The sequence below is a fragment of the Erinaceus europaeus genome, chromosome 18 (genome assembly GCF_950295315.1).
Source record: "Erinaceus europaeus chromosome 18, mEriEur2.1, whole genome shotgun sequence".
In the NCBI taxonomy this organism is placed as follows: domain Eukaryota; kingdom Metazoa; phylum Chordata; class Mammalia; order Eulipotyphla; family Erinaceidae; genus Erinaceus; species Erinaceus europaeus.
In genome coordinates this window covers 22112090-22133414 of record NC_080179.1, presented here as the reverse complement: position 1 = coordinate 22133414, position 21325 = coordinate 22112090, and the positions used below count along the sequence as shown (strand labels likewise).

At 38.3% G+C, this 21325-nt stretch overlaps 1 protein-coding gene across 4 annotated transcripts in view; it reads right to left on the bottom strand.

Annotated features, from left to right (window-relative positions):
• The window catches only part of ABCB11 (ATP binding cassette subfamily B member 11), a 90306-nt gene that overhangs the window by 40135 nt on the left and 28846 nt on the right, over window positions 1-21325 (bottom strand). For all 4 annotated transcript variants that reach the window (XM_060177759.1, XM_016195310.2, XM_007539307.3 and 1 more), the window contains exons 9-17: window positions 18420-18544; window positions 15856-16030; window positions 13481-13594; window positions 11930-12040; window positions 8265-8390; window positions 6282-6485; window positions 2772-2942; window positions 1268-1469; window positions 176-251 (exon numbers count right to left, since the gene is read on the bottom strand). In XM_060177759.1, the coding sequence (XP_060033742.1) occupies window positions 176-251; window positions 1268-1469; window positions 2772-2942; window positions 6282-6485; window positions 8265-8390; window positions 11930-12040; window positions 13481-13594; window positions 15856-16030; window positions 18420-18544 (1304 nt within the window). The remainder of the gene's footprint in view (window positions 1-175; window positions 252-1267; window positions 1470-2771; window positions 2943-6281; window positions 6486-8264; window positions 8391-11929; window positions 12041-13480; window positions 13595-15855; window positions 16031-18419; window positions 18545-21325) is intronic.

Below are 21325 nucleotides of genomic sequence, written 5' to 3'. Positions count from 1 at the left end.
ATGTCACTATGATAACCAAAGCTTTCCCTTTATGCTTATATTACACAAGAGCGGAGGGTAGGCTACAGGCTCTCCTTGATGTACTTGAAATATCGCTGAGGCTCACAGCTGAAGGAGACTCCTCAGAACATCTGAAAACTTTAAATTTTAACATTTTATCATAGTATGGACTTACCTTAAACTATCCCGGTAGCTCCCTCTTTGAAAGCTCTGTCTCTTCTTAGATATGACATCTTCTGAACTGTCATCTTCTAGTTAAAACATGAGCCACTTCTTAGTATCAACAACAAGCAGGACTATATCAGAATTTTTAAAAAACTCACTAGGTTTGCCAAGAATATCATTCCTGTGCCTGGTAGCAAAACACCCCATCAACTTTACTGCAAGAAAGAAAACTTAGCATTTGTCTATCCTTATAAAAAAAATTTCAAAATAATTCCCAGTGGAATTCCTAAGTCCAGATGCTATTTGATGAAGTCAGTCTAGAGTGGATGGCTAAGGTAGGTTGAACTAAATTGCCCTGAAAATTCTTATTGAAAAAGAGAAGGCACACTGGGTAGGACCTGAAATGTCTATCTACATTCATGAAAATAAGCACTAAAGTTTTAGTCATTGATTTGTTGACTCAGCCAATAAAAAGTTCTACTATTGTGTGCAGGACACTTGTGGGAGAAAAATAGGGGATGGAATTAAAAATTCTTCTATGGAATATTTGGTTGAATTGAATCTCCTTAACATGTGTTGTTCCCTTTATCATCGACATAATACAATATAGGACTTTCAGAAGAACAAATAATGCAGTGTGTGTTGAATTTCATATAAATCTGGGCTGGGGAAATAGCATAATGGTTATACAAAAAGAGTTTCATGCCTGAGGCACCAAAGGTCCCAGGTGACATCCCTAGAACCACCACAAACCAGAGTTGAGTAGCACTCTGGTAAAACAAGCAAGCAAGGAAACAAACAAATAAAGAGGAAAAGGAAAGTGCAAAACAAAACTTGGACTTAGTGTCTTGTATTGCACCAAAGCAAAGGCCTCTGGGGAAAGAGGGAAGGAAGAGAACCTTGGGTTCCCAGTGAGAGTATTCTGTAGAGAGCTTTCATGGGGAGATAAGAAACTGTACCCCAGGTACCAATACCTGCCTGTGGACCATTAACACCACAATAAAAATTAAAACAAACAAACAACAACAACAAAGACCCACATCAATCCACTGAGTATTCTATCAACTAACAAATGTACAAACATGATGGAAAAGGCACTTGCCCTTTCCTTCCTCTTCAGTGAGAGCTGGGTCGCCTTGGCTTTGCAAAGTCACTAGAGTAAAGTAGACTCCTTTCCTCTCCAGCAATTCTTCATGGGTACCTCTCTCCACTGCGGTGCCATGTTCAAAACCAATAATGACATCAGCCGATCTGACCGTGGAGAGGCGATGAGCAACTGAAATGATTGTATGCCCGTGTTGAATCTGTAAGAATGTATAACACCTGTTAGATGAGATTGTAATGGGTTGGGAAGCAAGTTGGATCAAAGTCATGGGCTCTTGGAAAAATCCTCAAAGAGGCTGTACAGACATTAGAAAATGATAACACTTTTATTTAAAAAAACATATTTTATTTATCTTAATTACAGAGATAAAGATATAGAGATAGAGAGACCAAAGCACTGCTCAGCTTTGGCTTATGGTGATGTGGGGATTGAACTTGAGGTTTGGGATCCTCAGGCCTGAAAGTCTTTTTATATAACCACTATGCTATCCCCCCCCCACTAACATACTTTTCTAGAAACTATAAAGGGGCTGGGTGGTGGCGCACCTGGTTGAGCGCACATGTTACAATGCACAAAGACCCAGGTTCTAGCCCCTGGTCCCCACCTGCAGGGGGAAAGCTTCACAAGTGGTGAAGCAGGGCTGCAGGTGTCTCATTGTCTCTCACCCTCTCTATCACCCCTTCCCTCTCAATTTCTGACTCTATCCAATAAACAACTAGAGATAATAAAAAAAATTAAGTAAAGACTATAAACACCATAGCAGATTTGTTGATTGTTGCTAGTGATCAAAAGAAAATATATATATCATCTTAAAAACTGCATAAATTAGAGCTGTGGAGACAGTATAATGCTTATACAAAATGACTTTCATGCCTCAGGCTCTGAGCTCCCAGGTTCAATCCTCAGCACCACCATAAAACAGAACTGAGCAGTGCTCTGGTAAAAAAAATAAATAGGGAGTCAGGTGGTAGTGCCATGGATTAAGCAAATGTAATGCCAAGCACAAGGACTGGCATAAGGATCCCAGTTCGAGCCCTTAGCTCCCCACCTCAGAGAAGTTGCTTCACAGGCGGTGAAGCAGGTCTGCAGGTGTCTATCCTTCTCTCCCCCTCTCTGTCTTCCCCTTCCTCTCTCCATTTCCCTCTGTCCTATCCAACAACGACGACATCAACAACAACAACAACAATAAAAAGGGCAATGATAGTGAAAATAAATAAATAAAATGTATAAAAATATATTTAAAATAATAAATAAATAAATAATCAGACTTAGTGACATTACATATATGCAGTTTTTGGGAAATAAATCACAAGTGTCTTTTATTTGACTGTAAGAAACATTGTAGTTAGTCAATATTTTCTAAACTGTCAAAAAGGATACGGGTAGGAATAGCCATTTAGCATCTCTCTCTCTCTCTCCCCCCAGTCAATTGCCTTTCGTAGAGCAACAATAGACGTGTTTCCACAGAAGCCTGCACAGTAAACTCTGGCCTTCAACAAACCTGACTCAGGGCCTCTTGCACCATGGCTTCACTCTCATTGTCCAGCGCTGACGTGGCCATGTCCAAAAGCAGGATCTTGGGTTTTCGGACAAGAGCTCTAGCAATGGCTATTCTTTGTTTCTGGCCACCACTCATATGGCCTCCTCCTTCTCCAACAAGAGTGTCAAATTTCTAAGAAGAAGGTAAAACCAGTAATGAGGAGGATGCATTTGATGGCACTGGATTGTGATCAGTTCATATTCTTTCTAGCTTTCTCCTCAAGCATAGCTTTTCACACACTCAACTTTTATTTCTCAATTCAGTGATTATCTAGTCAATATTTGCACATAAGATTAAAAACTTCGTTTATTCTTTCCTTTCTGGGTTCGCTCCGTTGTTATATGTGTTTTTTATTTAGCTAAACTTCAAATAACATGTTTCTATCAAAGTGTAACTTGAACAGGATTCAAAAAAATATTTTGAGAGAATTAAGATACATATTAAGTCCCAGTCACTTTTACCTAGTGAGACAACAAAGCAAAATAGAGTGTTAAAACTGTCTTTATACTAAGATTGAGAAATCAAAATATCTTTCTTTATAGGGCTGCTGGAATAGCTCATTTGTCAACCCAGGTTCAAGCCTGGCCCCCACTATGCTGATGAAAGTTTCAATACTCTTCTTTTCTTCTCTGCCTTGATCTAAAAAAAAAAAAAGCTTTATAATCATGGACAGCAACTAGATATAATTGTCTATGTTTAATACTGCACAGGAGTCTCACAATGTGGTGTTGATGTCAGATTCTGCCTATCTATTTCTAGCCAACAGGAGGTGAATATCTACCATGGAAAAAAACATGGTGGTGAACTCTTTACACAAATCATCTCATTCAGTACTTGCAGGTACCAATGAGGTAGGTACTACTGTTTTGGGTGATGAATGAAGAAATACTGTGACATAAGGACCTGAAGTAAGTTCCCCAAGGTCAGAAATCTTATAAGTGGGTAAGCTGGAATTTGTATGAAATTAGTCTAATTCTAAAGCTTTAAACTCTTTAAATACCAAGTTTATAATATTCATACTGTAATCCTATTGGTGCATGTAATTTAAAGGACTAAAAAGGAAGTGTTCTAGAGCACAGACTCTGGAGTCAGAACACGTGGATGTGACAACTGTCTCTACTGCTTACTTGCTGTATAATCTTGACATTGACCTCTTCTTGGACTTTCAGTTCTCCACCTGCAGATGGAGACAATTGCCGCTATCTGACAAGACAGTTGTGAGGCTAAATCGATGCTTAGAGCAGTGTCTAGCATGTAGTAACACTTCATGTGTTAACTAGTGATAATAACTTGCTTGACACGCAGACCTTTAGTCGCAGAATACACATCCACATAATACGGATATAATACAATACGGAATCAGTTTGTTGCTGTCCTTGTTTAAAAGGAATGTGCAAGAGGAATTTCTAATGTGTAAGATACCGCACAGAGGATATAATAGTAATTGCCTCAGCACAAGAAACTAAAAGACAGTGATGAGGTCAGCAGATAGTTTATCAGATATGTTCAGTGACTTATCCTATTGGTAACCTGAGTCTGAGTCCCCAGCACCACTCAGAATCACCACAGCAATAGGGCAATCTCCACAGACGAAGGAGCTGTGCTGCAGTGTCTCCCTCCCTCTCTCCCTATTTGTCTGTCTCTAGCTGAAATAAAAACAATGGAAAGATTGAGAGAGCCAGGTGGTGGTGCAGCAGTTCATGGGACATAAAGCGCAAGGACCACCCTAGCCTCCAGCTCTCCACCTGCAGGGGGTTTGCTTCACAGGCAGTGATGCAGGTCTGTAGGTGTCTATCTTTCTCTCCCTGCTCTGTCTTCCCCTCCTCTCTCAATTTCTCTCTGTCCTGTCCAACAACAACAATAATAACAACAACAATGATGATAAACAACAAGGGCAACAAAAAGGGAAGTAGAAAGAAGAAAGAAAGGAAGGAAGGAAGAAGGAAAGAAAGGAAAAGAAAAATTGACCTGGAGCAGTTCAATCACACATGTGCAAGGCCCTGATGTGCCACATAAAAACATTAAATAAGAGAACAATGACAATGGTAGACATCAAAAGGGCATTGTATACATTACTGCCACAAGACAAAGCTAATAGCTATTTTGATAATTACTTAATAGGGGGAATAAAAAATGTGTCCATGTCAAAAGAAAGAAAGTGTCTCCTCCACTATAGAGCCTATATTTCCCCCAGTCCTGGAACCTTAGGATAGGGCCCACTTTCCCATATGCCTCTCCCAATCCATATCAAATAATATTGCATCTGCCGATCACAACCTAATCAACGCAACAACTGCCACCTCAACATGCTTCAGCTCAGACTGTGTCCAGAGACTTCAGGTGTGGAATGACAACCCTTCAGCTTCATTACTTGGGTGAGACCTTTCCTTTCATAGCATTCTCTAATTCCATCTCAGGTGGATCACTTTCTAACAAAGTCCCAAAATCTAGATATACACCAGATTCTGTGAGAGAGAGCGTATGTTCACACGTATCCATACACTACTGCAAAATATATACCTGAAAGCAGAAGTACACTAGAGTTTGCAGTGATTACCCCCCTAACACTTCCTCTCCACTATTCCAAGCTTTGGGTCCATGATTGCTCCACAATTTGTTTGGCTTTGTATGTTAACTCTCTTTTCAGTCACCAGGTTCTAGATGCCATCAGGATGCCGGCCAGGCTTCCCTGGACTGAAGACCCCACCAATGTGTCCTGGAGCTCCGCTTCCCCAGAGACCTACCCTACTAGGGAAAGAGAGAGGCAGAGTGGGAGTGTGGACCGACCAGTCAATGTCCATGTTCAGCGGGGAAGCAATTACAGAAGCCAGACCTTCCATCTTCTGCAACCCACAACGACCCTGGGTCCATGCTCCCAGAGGGATAAAGAATGGGAAAGCTATCAGGGGAGGGGATGGGATATGGAGATTGGGTGGTGAGAATTGTGTGGAGTTGTACCCCTCCTACCCTATGGTTTTGTTAATTTTTCCTTTCTTAAATAAAAAATAAAATAAAATAAAAATAAACAAATTTTAAAAAAGAAAGGTAGTGTCCTTATTTGCAGATCTTCAATTTATTAACGTGTTTTCAAATAAAGGGATAAACTCACGACACATTTCAAAAAGAGAACTAAAACTTGACATGAAGAAACACTGGAGCTAGGTGGTGGTACAACTGGTTAAGCACACACATTGCAGCGCACAAGGACCTGGGTTCAAGCCCCCAGACCCCACCTGCAAGGGGAAAGCTTTGTGAAGTAGGTGGTGAAGTAGGGCTACAAGTGTCTCTCATTCTCTCTCCTTCTCTGTCTCCCCTTACCCTCTTGGTTTCTGGCTGTCTCTATCCAATAAAAAAATTAATAATAAAGAATTTAAACATTTAAGATTATAGGGAAAGAAACAGCATATCATGTGTAACTTATTTTTTCACTACTAACTCTTGGTTCACCCTAGAATGAGTAATTTGAGGTACCTGAGGCAGATTCATGATGAAGTTATAGGCATTGGCGGCCTTGGCAGCTCCAACTATGTCGTCCATTGTTGCATCTTCTCTTCCATAGCGAATATTTTCTGCAATGGTAGTGGAGAACAGAACTGGCTCTTGCTCCACTATCCCAATCTGAGCTCTAAGCCACTGAATGTTAAGAGAACGAATGTCGTGGCCATCCAAAGTCACCTAGAAAACACGAGACTAACATCACATTTGTAGGAATCCTTCAAGCTTCTCAGCCAAGACATTATGATGTACTTAACCTAAGCAGAGGGGAAAGGTGACCCAGACTATAATAAAAACGTTTCTTCTTGTAATGTTATCTGTATCAGAATGAAAAACGTTTCTTCTTGTAATGTTATCTGTATCAGAATGACAGTATAAGATTAAAATCAATTATTACTGTAGGCTAAGTCATTGTAGAAAGACATATGATGTTAAAGGTCACTTTATTTGACACAATTGTACCAGGGATGGAAAGGTTTTTGATTCCTCAGTAAAGCATAGAATCTGCTCTTCAGGGCCAGGGGGTAGCACACCTGGTTAAGCCCACACATTACAGTGCACAAAGACCCAGGTTCAAGCCCCTGGTCCCCACCTGCAGAGGGAAAGCTCCACAAATGGTGAAGTAGGGCTGCAGGTGTCTCTCTCTGTCTCTTCCCCCCTTTCTCCCCCTCCTCCCTCAACTTCTCTTAGTCTCAATTCAATAATGAATAAATAAATAAATATAAACAAGTAAAAAATCTTTTTATCACACTTTGATATTTATATGATTTTTGGATTTGTAAGTATAAGTAGACTTTAAAAGCCTGTAATGAAGAAGACATAAATGGCCAGTGCCCTTTCTAGTAGTACAAAACATAATGATCTTTATCTCATTCATATGTTCTGTAGTAAATATTACTTTCTAGCTATACTCACTAGGTAACATTGCCATAATAAAAAGTTAAGAGTTCAAAGAAAAAAATAAAAATGACTATTAGCAAAAATGTAAACAACATCTGGAACAAACCACAGTCTCTTAAACTCTCTGTTTCCTCGCTTACAAAATGGGCACATTTCTCTTTGGGGGGTCATTGTGGGGATAAGTAATCATTTTAAAAAGTATCCAATGTATACTATGTGAAAACTAAATGGTAGTTACTCGTATCCACTCTCTCTTGTCTCAGTCTATGTTTATAGTCAAATAAGTACAAGGAGAAAGAGAATAAGTAGTTTGTAAAAGTTACAGGCAGAAGCTGAAAAACAAGACCAGAAGAGAAAATACTAAGCAGAACTTGGACTGGAGTTGGTGTATTGCACCAAAGTAAAAGACTCTGGGGTGGGAGGGAAGGGGGTGGGTCAGGTCCTAGAACAGGATGGCAGAGGACCTAGTGGGGGTTGAACTGTTATGTGGAAAACTGGGAACTGTTATGCATGTACAAACTATTGTATTCACTGTGTACTATAAGGCATTAATCCTCAAATAAAAAATAAATGTAAAAAAAGGGAAAAAATCTCAAAAAAAAGAAATCAGTTCAATACTGTAATTCATCTATGTAAAACTCTTATGGTGTCTCATTGTAACTGAAATAAAGTTCCATTTCCTTGAAAAAAAAATTACGTAAGTTTATTTTTAGCTCAGCTTCTCCAAGCACAGGTTAAGAGCTATATTCTCTTTTCCTTAGAGCCATATAGGCTTTCTTTTACTTAGTGTTTGGAGAAATTTAATCAGTGGTAATAATACATTCTAATACATCAAACAATAGCTATGGCAGTGCCAGGAAGAGGCAGAAAGATCATTCTGAAAATATTAGCACTTCCAGATACATCACTGGTCATTCATCTAATAGCGAGATGCATGCAGGGAGTTAGCTAGTAATGTCAATGCAGTCAGCACTCTCGAAGTCACCTGTATGTTTTTCAAGACCATTCATTTATACTCTCCTGTGCCTGGGTATTGAGAGAGTTCTGGAAGTCACGCACCATGCCTTGACTGGGGTCATAGAACCGCTGAATGAGCTGCAGCGAAGTGCTCTTCCCCGATCCACTGGATCCCACCACTGCAGTCATTTCCCCCGATTTCACTGCCATGTTGAGATTGTCCAAAATCTGAAAAAAAAAAAAAATAAGGAAGTTTAGGTTGCCAGCAATGCCCATTGATAGCTATCAATATCCAGAAAATCAGTAAATAGTGCTCAGGATGAAGTTTTATCATTCAACACATTAATTTATTGAACTCTAGCCAACAGATGACATGACCACATGAAGTAAATAAAGCCACACCAACTGTCATTTCCTGTGCAATTTAAAACATCATTTACTTAGACACTGGAGATATCACAGTGGCTAAAACGCTGGACTGGAAAGCACAAGGTCTCAAGTTTAATTCATAGCATTGCATATGCCAGGGTGATGCTCTGAATCCTTTCTTTTAACTATATATTTATTTATTTATTATTGGATAGAGACAGAGAGAAATTAAGTGGGAGGAGGAGGAGGTAAAGAGGGATCGAGACAGAGAGACACCTGCAGCCCTGCTTCACCACTTATGAATACCAGAGGCTTGAACCTGGTATGTAATGTGTGAGCTTAACCAGGCGCATCACCACCTGGCCCCGATGCTCTGATTCTTTCTTTCTCTTGTCTCTCTGATTAACAAATAAATCTCTAAATTTTATGGTGCTGGGTAGTGGTGCACGTGGTTGAGTACACACATTACCGTGCTCAAAGACCCAGGTTCTAAGCCCACCCCTCCACCTCAGCCCCATCCCCACCCACAGGGAGGAAACTTTACATGTGGTGAAGCAGTTCTACAGGTGCCTATCTCTCTCTATCTCTGCCTAGCTTCTGAATTTCTCTGTCCAATAAAACAGGGGAAAAAATGGAAAAATGGCCACCAGGAGTGTTGGATTGGTAGTACAGGCACCAAGCCCCAGCCATTACCCTGGTGGTAATAAAAAATAATAATTCTGTATTCACTTATCTATTTATTTGTAACATCAAGGCCTTGTACATGTGAAACTTCACAACTCTGGGGTACTTTTTCATTCAGATAGGGAAGGAGTGAGAGTGAGACAGAAGAGACACCAGAGCTCCCCCTGATGTGACAATTCACATGTAGTGCTGGGGCTTGAACCTCTGACATGTGCCGGTGACATGGCATGAGCCCTCCCTGGTGAATTATTGCTCCACAACAGTTTCTAAACTATGTTTCAGTAGTTGATTTAAAACACTATGACATCTTCGGATTCCTCAAAGGTGCTATCCCCAAGAGTCAAGGGACAAAAGTCATGAAGTTAGTAATACAGTACTAGTTACAGTGATGATTAACAATGAACAAATTTGACAATGTTAATCTGTGTGTGTAATAAAATTATTTTAATAATTATTTAAAATATTTATTTATTTATTCCCTTTGGTTGCCCTTGTTGTATTGTAGTGTATTATAGTTATTATTGTTGTTATTATTATTGATGTCATCATTGTTGGATAGGATAGAGAGAAATGGAGAGAGGAGGGGAAGACAGAGAGGGGGAGAAAAAGACAGACACCTGTAGACCTGCTTCACTGCCTGTGAAGCCAACTCCCCTGCAGGTGAGGAGCTGAGAGTTCGAACCACGATCCTTATATGGCCCTTGCACTTTGCGCCACCTGCTCTTAACTCGCTGCGCTACCGCCCAACTCCCTATTGAATAATTTTATCTGACATGTTTGTAGCATGTTGATCAGCACAAAGCGTGGTTAAAGGCAGAGACTAAGTGCTGGGAGCTCTAAAAAAATGAACAAACAAAAGTTAATTCATAAACGTCTACTGGATATTTTCACAACAACATGGTGTTAATTTTTGCACTTATTATGTGAAGGTGGTTTATTTCTGTGACAAAGTATTGTGCATTTTTAATGTCATACTAGCGAATCCAAGCAGGTTTGAAATTATATTTCTATGTAGTAGATTATATTGCACTGCAACCATCCCCCCAAGTCCAGACACATATTGAACATATTGAGCATCCTTTTTGTTTAAATTGATAACTGGACAGAGACAGAGAGGGGGAGATAGAGAGGGAGAGAGACAGAGAGAAGCCCGCAGCCACTCGAGAGGCTTTCCTCCTGCAGGTGGAACCTGGGTCCTTGCACACTCTAACGCATGTGCTTAACCAGATGCACCACCGCCTAGTCCCCAGCAGCCTTTTCTTTTCTCTTTCTTTTTAATCATGATAGCCCTAGTACAATAGAGTACACAGGGGCTGGGGAAGTAGCTCAGGCTATTAGAGCTACAACTTCCATGTCCAAGGCCCCAGAAATCATAGTTCAATCTTCAGTATCGCCACAGGCCAGAGCTGAGTCATGTTCTGGTCAGCATCTCTCCTCTCCTCTCCTCTCCTCTCCTCTCCTCTCCTCCCCTCCCCTCCCCTCCATTCCCCTCTCTTCTCCTCTTTTCTTATCTCTCTCTCTCTTTCTCCCTCTCTCATTCTCTCATCCTGATAATAAATATTTTGAAAACTATAGTACACATTAGGTTTACATACAGATTTGTGGTATAAATGAAGAATATTCACAGGTCAAAATGAATTTATTAAAGCAAATTATTGGTTGTAGGAAGAAAATATACAACCAAATAGAAATTTTTTTATTCAATTGGCATTTGTGGAACAGCTGTTATGAACTGATGATTCCAGACAGATATTATAAAGGAAGTCTTTAGAAATCATTTAAAACTCTCTACTGAGTATTGAGTCTGATTTATATTTCATGAAGTACTTTTAGACATGTTTGACATTTCATGTTTCCATATATATCTATACATTCATAAAATATATTTAGAGTATAATCATAATACATGTATCTTTATACACCTAGCATGTATTTCATATAACACACACATTATAATAAGTATGCAGTATCAAAATGGAACTGCATTAGATTTATTTCTGTGGGGATAACTGAAATAATAAGTATAGCTAGAGTTATTCTTAAAAGTCAAGAATAGGTCTTATCCCAAAACCAATTCATTCAGGGAAAGTAGATCCTAATTTTCCTATAGGATAAATTAATCTTAGAGATATTTGTTCAGTAGACACAGGAGAACTGCATTTTTTTTCACCACATGTCCTAAACAGTCATCTAGTACAAGACACATGAGCATAATTACAAGATTTTCTTTCCTCCAAGAATTGATCTGGTGACCCTTGAGAACTTACAGGTAGGAAGTCAAAAGGGAACAAGATGACCATTTTCCTTTGCCATGTCATACCCTACCCTTCGGGGGCTCTGCCTTCCACAGACACTAAGGAGGTGGTTGACAAAACTGTGTTTGACTGTCCTGATTATACTGCCACTTATTAAACTGGTGTTTACACTGAGAGGACCTGCCACTCGTAGTTCAACAGCGCATCATACAGCTGACTTAACCTGAAAGTACTGCCAGACTGTTTTCCTGTCAGAGAGATTTGCACAGTATGGCTAGCAGAAAAGAATGCAGTTTGTCACCTGAGAAATGATAAGACACCCAGGGATACTTCCAGAAAAACACATATGTTCCTGGTTCCTGGAAATTGAGTCATGCTTCAGAAAAACAATCTACTCTCCTGGAAATGAATCATCAAAGATGAAATGTCACATATCCTCAGGAAGAGGTTGTCACTTACCTTCACATCTGGTCTAGAAGGGTAGTGGAAGCTCACATTATGGAATTCAATTTCACCCTTAATATGATCCAACTTGTAACCATCTTCGGACATGCAGTCAATGATGGGTTTCTAGAGTGAAGTATAAAATAGTATTGTTACCACATGTTACTACATGCGACCTACATGCCTTCAGTGCCCATCTTGGCTTGAATTTGCTCATAAAGCAGAACAATAAGCAGGTAAAACATTACAGAAGTATGCTAAAGATAAGTTGCTTCCACACTAAAAATGTGCTTTTATATAAATGTTTATTTTTTAATTGGTCAGAACAGAGAGAAATTGAGATAGAAAGAGGCAATAAAGAGGAAGAGAGAAAAAGAGACACCTGTAGCATTGCTTCCCTGCTGGTAAAGCTTTCCCCTTTAGGTGGGGAGTGGGGGCTGGAGCCCAGGTCTTAGTGCATAGTAACATCTGCACTTAATAACAGACTGACCCCCATGTTAAACATTTGTTAATAATAGTAATGTACTTACTATCACTTAAGACATAGAAAAGAGTTACTATATTTATATATATAGTGATATTTATCTATTAATAGTATTTACATATAATATTATATGTGACATATTAATGCATGAACAAATTACTAATGTGAGATTAATTATAATTGATATAAATATGTTGTTGATTAATATATTAATTAATTTATATGGACATAATTGGTGTTTCTATTTATTACTTATTTCTATGACATAGCATATATTATTATGTAATAACAATGCAATGATGATAATACTGAAAAATTAATATGTTAATATGTAATATAATAATGTTATTATATATTATTACATTATTGTGATACCATGAAAGACAAAGTACAATGTGTTTTTCCTTAATATGATTGTCACTATAACCTAACAAGACAAGGGCTATGGCATTTTTTTCACTTAGAGAAGTGGAAGAGTCTTAGAAGGGTTAACTTTCTTTTTTTTTTTCTTACTTTCTTTTTCTTTTTTTTATTTCTTTTTCATTTAAGAAAGGATAAATTAACAAAACCATAGGGTAGAAGGGGTACAACGCCACACAGTTCCCATCACCCAATCTCCATAAGGGTTAACTTTTTAAATTTAATTTTTCATTATTACATGAAAGATTGATTTTCACATGAAAGAGAGAAGTCAGAACTAGTGTTAAGGTTATTTTTCCTCTTCTTGGGTCTATAGTAAATATAAGATCATTTTTATTCAGAGTTGAGCCTGGTTCTCACTGCATTGGAGAAAGCTTCAGTTCTCTCTCTCTCTCTTTCTCTCTCTCTCTCTCACGCACATGCGTGTACTCTTTCTCTCTCTGAAAAAGTCAACCTAATGTGGTAAATCACTGATGATGACAAAAAAGATAATTTTTACACTAGTTAGAAATATGATATATTATATTATATTATATTATATTATATTATATTATATTATATTATATTATATTATATTATATTATATTATATTATATTATATTATATTATTCCCCTACTCCAACCTGACTTGCTAATGATCTTTACTTTTAGTTTTTACATACCCGGTCTATTGTTTCAAAAATACTGAAGGCTGCTGCACGCCCAGTTGCAAAAGCTTCCAAGCAAGAAGATGCGTTGCCGAGATTTAAAGCTCCGACTATGATACTGAGGAAAATCTGGAATGAAGAGACATTTTTATGTTTTGTTTGATTTTTCTCTTTACATATGAGATTGGGTTTGCATGTAGCGCTTGCTAACACTGGGGATATCCATGTGAACTAAGTGATTTATCAGAAATATTCTATGGGAGTTTGCAGGACAAATAACTCTGTTACTGGTTTTCTTTGTCTCCTCTCTCCTCTCTCTCTCTCTATTTCTCCCTTCTCCCCCTCCTCTGTTTTTTTTTTCTGCCTCCAGGGTTATTGCTGGGGCTCAGTGCCTACACTACGAATCCACTGCTCCTGGAAGCCATTTTTTCACATTTTGTTGCCCTTGTTGTTGTCATTATTGTCGCCACTGATGTTGTTGTTGTTATTGGATAGGACAGAGAGAAATCGAGAGAGGAGAGGAAACGGGGGAGAAAAAGACAGACACGGGCAGACCTGCAGGTAGAAAACCAGGGCCTCGAAACGGGATCCTTCTGCCAGTCCTTGCGCTTTGTGCCGTGTTTGCTTAAACCGCTGCGCTACCGCCCAATCACCCACTCTTCCTCCCTCTTCTTTTCTCTTTCTTTTGCTTTCTTTCTCTCTTTTTTCCCCAAGCACTTCTCAACTCTGGCTATTGGTACTGGAAACCAAACCCCAGACGTGTTGCATGCACGCAGTCATTGCTCTATCTCCCAGGCCTCAAATCACCCTTTGCAAATACCAGATGCATTTTTATTTTCCCTGTGAAGCATCTCTAGTTTTCGGACCATTATTATTTAAGAAAATGTTTTGAAGTGAGCAACAGCTCTAAGCAAAATACCATGTAGACATAATACAGGTTAGAATGGTGATATAGCAATTTAACTCATTATGTAAATGGCCCTCTAATGGTTTTCTGGTTAAAGGGTCACTGAAACAATAAAAACACTTCATTTAGTTAGGCTGTTCCAAAGATTGGCAAACGCAATATTTATCTGCTCCAACTGTCATAGTACAGCCTTAACCAAAGGTCTTCCTACCTGGGCAAAGGAAGCCTTCCCACATGATCAGGGTCAGCAAAGAGTTTCTGTAAAGGGCCAGATAGTAAATACTTTAGACTTCTCAGGCCATATGGGCTCTGAAGCAATTAATCCCCTATAATGTGGTACAAAAACAATACAAATAATTGTGACTGCATTCCAATAAGCCTTATTTACAAAACTGTGCAAAAAGTTTGGATTTGGTTTATGGACTATAGTTCACTCACCCCTGGTCTAAAGTCTAAACTGACTCAATGGAGATTTAAAAGTTTTGCATCAATCCTCCACTCAGCTTAGCTTTAGAAGCCATCACTTCATATGTCTTTCTACAGGTTCTAAAAGGATGAGTAAGACAAGGCAGGGGCACTGGCTTAACACTGCCACAGGTAATATCTTGTATGCCCACAAAAATGAAAAAATGAAAACCTGAAAGGATACTGCAAAATTAAGTAACTATGGCACAGGTCAGCAAGAAAAGAATCTTCTTTCCATGTTTGGTTTAGGAAACTATTGGCTATTACTGACTTAGCATTTCAGTAACTCATTATGCTCATAAATATGTCTGTTAGCACATACATGATACTTTTATTAAATACAGCTCTATGAAATGCTAACTTTCAGCTAAGACATTATTGCCTTTAAATTTTAGTGGCATGTTATCTTTTGGATTCGGTCAGAAGAATCCATTAATTGGAAATCATTAAATCTCAAGTCTTGAAAATTCAAATGCTCAACATCCCTTTGCTTATAAATTCATACGTTTTGCTTGATTCTTTCTTTTTTTCTTCTTTTTCCTTTCTTTTTGGCCTCCGGGATTGTCTTTGAGGCTCAGCGCTGGCACTACGAATCCACTGCTCCTGGTGGCCATTTTTCCCCCATTTTTATTGAATAGGACAGAGGGAAATTGAGAGGGAAAAGGGAAACAGAGGGAGACAAATATAGACACTTGCAGCCTTGCTTTGCCACTTGAGAAGAGACCCCCTGCATAACATAATAACATAACAAAAGTAAATACAGGAAGAACTTTGATCATTTCACAGAATACAAACTGAAGTCCTGTGGTGTGTGTTGTGGGGGGCAGCTCTAACCCAAATTCTTATGTACATTTAACCAGATGTGCCACTGCCTGGCCCCCAGTTTGCCTGTTTCTACAGATGGAATCCATTAAAGCATTAGCACACACACACACTCACAAAAATTCACATATAACCATAGACTCTTTTCAGATGCCAACAGGAAATATTTATGTCTCAACCATCAGGATGTAAGTACCTGGACAAGAGTTCCTGCTGTATATTCTCCAGTATCCAGGACAAGTTTGGAGCCATACCAGAAAGCCAGTGCATAACATAAGAAGATGAGGCACCACATAAATCCAGTAAAGAATCCCATCACTATTCCTTTTCTTATTCCCCAGCGTTGGGCAAACACAAGATTTTTCTCATATCTATCAAGAGAAAACATTTGAGTCTCTTGCACTAGCGGCTGCTCAAAGTTGGAGTGTTTAAAATAGGCTATAGTATCACCATTTTATTCAATGACTATAAAATCACTCCAAACACTGAGACACTTTAGGGGCTGAGGGAGGGGTTGATGGGGGGATGACGACTTCTGTATAGTTCTTTGAAGTTAGTTTTAATGTGAAACATGTTGAAAGATAATATTCAACAAGTCTCCTTACTGATTATTGGATGTGTAGCAGTGGAGTCAGCCTTGCCCCAAGAGAAAAGAATTTTCAACATAAATGAGCATGGTAGATCTAGTACTATGTGTGCTTGGCTTGTTTCATTAGGCCACACAGCCGACTTTCTATCAGAAAATGATGCAACCATGTTCCACCAGGTTTGAAGCAATTATTTGCACCAGCTCAGCCACATGCAGCTAACTAGTGCATTGTGACCAGGAATACTGTGTTTTAATATGACAGGACAGGTTCACACTCATGAATTAGGATAATTATGTGGAAATTCAATCCAAGCACTAAGATTCCACTGTGTTATGACTAGTCCTTAACGGCAGTGCAAGCATTATTTAACTGCCTTCCTATACCTCAAAAAATAAATACAGGAAGGACTTTCATCATTTCACAGGATACAAACTGAAGTCCTGTCTGTGGTTGTTGCTACTTAAAACACATTTATACTTCCTCCTTTTCTAAAGATAAAAGGCCATGGATATATTTTATGGTGGAGGAAATGAACTACTAAAAGAGTTCATATTTAATAAGGTAATTGATTTACAAAAAATAAATAAATAAAGAGCAAAAGGTAAAATGTCCCCAATGGCCAAGAATCTAAGTTCCTGGTGGGAGTGGTGTACAGACACCTATCACAGGGAGATAAGATATTGTACTCATGTGACCACTGTCTTATAAATCATTATTTTCCTAATAAAAATGACAAAAGTAAAAAATTAAAGATTGAAAATACTTTTCATTTGGTGAATTTGGTAATAATTGATCATGACATCATGCTAGATCTACAACACATAAAGGAAGAACTTAAGTTGGTAACTATTTTCTGAAATTTGTGCTTAGCACATAAAAGATAAATGGAAGAAAAAACAAAGTCCAATTTTTGACAACTGTGCTGTTTTGTCATTTATATCTTTATTTTTGCTAAGAATTAGTCTCCCACAGTGATGTTTTATAATACACCAATGCTCAGTTTTGCTCTATAGCATGGAAATCTTATCAGACTTTATAAGAATCATACAGCACAGAATCTAAATAAATTGAATTTATTCAGTGTTCAGTAGAGATCATAGAATAATTCTTTGGATCATGTAGGTCTTAATGGCACCAAACTGACATGGCATACAATATGTGTGATATATACCACCAGGTGACTTTCTAAAAATCATCAACTATAGGAGCCAGGCAGTAGCTTACCTGGTTGAGTGTACATGTTACAATATGCAAAGTCCCGGGATCAAACCCCCACCTGTGGAGGGGGTCCTCTTGAGTGGTGAAGCAGTATAATAGGTACCTCTCTCTCTCCCTGTCTATCATCACTTCCCCACTCAATATCTCTCTGTCCTATCAAAAAAATAAAAAAATAGAGTAGATCAAAATGTTATCCACTATAATAACTTCAGAAGCAGATAACAAAAGTGTTAGGACTCCTGGTGACTTTGTCCATTAAAACTCCTCTGCTTAATTTTTTTATTATTTATTTATTTATAAAAAAGAAACATTGACAAAAATGATAGGATAAGACGGGTACAATTCCACACAATTCCCACCATCAGAACTCCAAATCTTCAGGCTCAGGGAAAAAAAAAAAAAAAAACTAGTATAGTCAAAGGCCCTTTGGAATAGAACTAAAATAGGCCTACTAGCTATCTACAAAATGGAGACCCCCCCAACTCTTCATCTGCTTAAATTTTTTTTATTTTTTATTATCTTTATTTATTTATTTATTTATTTATTGGATAGAAACAGCCAGAAATAGAGAAGGAAGGGAGAGATAGAGAGGGAGAGAGACAGAGAGACCCTTGCAGCCCTGCTTCACCACTCATGAAGCTTTCCTGGGGGTCGGGCGGTAGTGCAATGGGTTAAGCGCACATGTTGCAAAGCTTTCCCCTGCAGGTGGGGACCAGGGCTTGAACCTGTGTGCACTGTAGCATGTGCTCTCAACCAGGTCCTTGTGCACTGTAGCATGTGCTCTCAACCAGGCGCACCACCACCTGGCCCCTAGTTACCTCTTGAACAAAAGTTCCATCAGAGCACTATAGGACAAGACGGATCTACTACTACTTTGTACAAGATGGAAAGATTTGGGATAGCATGCCAAATGGTGATGTTCAGAAAATAGCAGACATTTCAATTAACCAACCTTTCAACTTCCTTTTTCTCACCACCAAAAGCAGCCACTGTTCGCATAGCTGAAATGACTTCATCAGCCACTGACCCCGCTTTGGCATAGGCTTTCAATTCAAGGTCAGTAAACTTGGACACACTCTAAAATCCAAAAGAATAAAAGAAATTATGAGGACCATGCAAGTCAGCTTGTCATTCATTCAGTGATTCATTTAGCAGCATAAACATGTGATGTGGTTTGGTGTGAGACATGGTTCTCACTGTTGCAGTGTTCAGCTAGGAAAGACTCAAACATTGAGGCACACATCAAAAGTACTCCATTCAAAGTGAGTTTCAGATACACTGATAGTATGCTCTCCTTTCGGACAATATGGATGGAACTGGAGGTGAGTATGCTTAGTGAAGTAAGGAAGGAAGTGAAGGACAGCCATTGGATGGTTTCACTCATATGTGAAATATAGAGAATTGAAACACATGAACTTGGAAAAACAATTAGTAGTCAACACATCTTGAAGACCTTGGGAGAACTATGGGAGTTATCACTGAGGGTGGGAGGTACAGGACTTTGGTGGCGGGAATGGTGTGGAACCATGCCCTTATTATCTTATAATCATGTAAATCACTAGTAAATCACTAATTTAAAAAAAAAATCAACCTCAGAAACCCTCTTACAAATAAATTCCTGAGCAGAGTGTTCTGTGAGAGCACAGTGTTAAGTCACTAGAGTAAGGGTCTAATGACCCTTACTTTAAAGTCAGACCATGTCATATTTCATTGGTATTGGACAAAGATGACTGTTTACTTTATAGATGAACACCCAAGTAAATTTCATCGAGCCTCCAAGGGGCTCTCAATGAACTAGTTTTGCATTTTACAAAAAAAATTACCCTCAATGATAAGCAAGTTATTTTTTCCAAAATTCGGTATGAACTGTGTCCCAGGTAGACTAAGTCAACAAAGTAATCCATGACACAGATTGACAAACAAAAAATGAGAGAAGTAAACCACATAAGAAGATCAACTGACTGCAAAGCCTAAAAGCATGTATAGTACTCAAGAAAAGGGAATTTTTCTTTCAATAATTCTTCTAAGCTTTTTGCATCAAAATACTTACCAAACACAATCTCAAACAATTTTAAGATACTTAAGACATAATTTACTATATTTATCTTATAAGTCTATATTTTATAAAATTTGTAACTTTAAAAAGTCACAATGAGAAAAATGAAGAGATTTTTATCAATATTAAAATTTTAATTTGGCAGAACAAGGGGATTGTTCACAGAATTTCTGTATGAGGAAGCAGAGGCTTGGCACCCAGAGCCACCAATAGCAAGAGCTGAGTGGTTCTCTAGTCACACACACAAAAAAAAAATGAATTTGAATGTTTTGGATAACATTAGTTTTTACCATAGTCCTATTCTAACTTAGTTCTGAAATATGTATTAACAGCACAGTAATGAGAAAAGTAAATAGCTGTGAATGTTACCAGTTTTTATTGTAATGGTTCACTAAACAATCTGAGGGTGTTTCAATTGAACTATTATAGGAGCTTAAGAGATGTATAGTGGGAACTTGATTTTAATTGCTGATGCATCTCATAATAAGTGTAAAAGTCAGGCAAAGGCATGCAAAAGCCATAATAATATCTATTAGATCATATATTCCCCTTCCACTTTTTTTTTTTGCCCTGCTGTTGAACTGTACTTGAGGAGGTTGCTTGTACTAACACGTACAGACCTGAATCCAGAGCAAAGCTACAACATTCCAAGTCAATGACAAGTTTGCATGAAGATGAAATATGGGCTCTAAGATTACAAAAGAACCTGTAACTTGATTCTGTTTAGAAACAAGTTAACAAGAACTGAGTTGTTGGTCTCCAACATGTTGAACTGTGATGTGTGTGTGTAATAGTTTGTTGTAAGTTTACAGAAAAAAAAAATGTTAACTGCATGGGGAAGGGAATTGAATCAAGCATTTTCAGATTTCCTGAAAACTCTCTGCAAAAGCTGAGGCTTTCTTGGAGTGCAGTGGCAACATACTAAGAAGGAATGTTTCTTGTGCAACTAGGTTGATGGAGTGGGTTGGAAAAAAAAATGAAAGCTGATATCTCTTACACAATCAATTCAGTGCAAGGCACCATGCTAACATGGGTTATGCCTGGATTCATCAGAACAACTTTGGGACATATTATCCTTATTTTTAAGATGATCAGCTGAGTTTTGGGCAGATTCAATTTATTTTTCTTGAGCCAGATGGTAAAACCAGTTGGTGACTTAATTAAATAAAGTGAGAATTTTTTAACTGTTATATTACTATATATTATCCGAGCAATGCTTAAGTAGTATAGCAAGTGGACTGTAGAAAACATTCCTTCTACACCTATGGACATCTAATCTTTGATAAGGGGGCCCAAAGGATTAAATGGAAAAAGGAGGCTCTCTTCAATAAATGGTGCTGGGAAAACTGGGTTGTAACATGAAGAAGAATGAAATTGAACCACTTTATCTCATCAGAAACAAAAATCAACTCCAAATGGATCAAAGACCTAGATGTCAGACCAGAAACAATCAAATACTTAGAGGAAAACATTGGTAAAACACTTTCCCACCTACATCTCAAGGACATCTTTGATGAATCAAACCCAATTGCAAGGAAGACTAAAGCAGAAACAAACCAATGGGACTACATCAAATTGAAAAGCCTCTGCACATCCAAAGAAACTATTAAACAAACGAAGAGACCCATCACAGAATGGGAGAAGATCTTCACATGCCATACATCAGACAAGAAACTAATCACCAAAATATATAAAGAGCTCAGCAAACTTAGCCGCAAAAAAGCAAATGACCCCATCCAAAAATGGGCAGAGGATATGAACAAAACATTCACCTCAGAGGAGATCCAAAAAGCTAACAAACA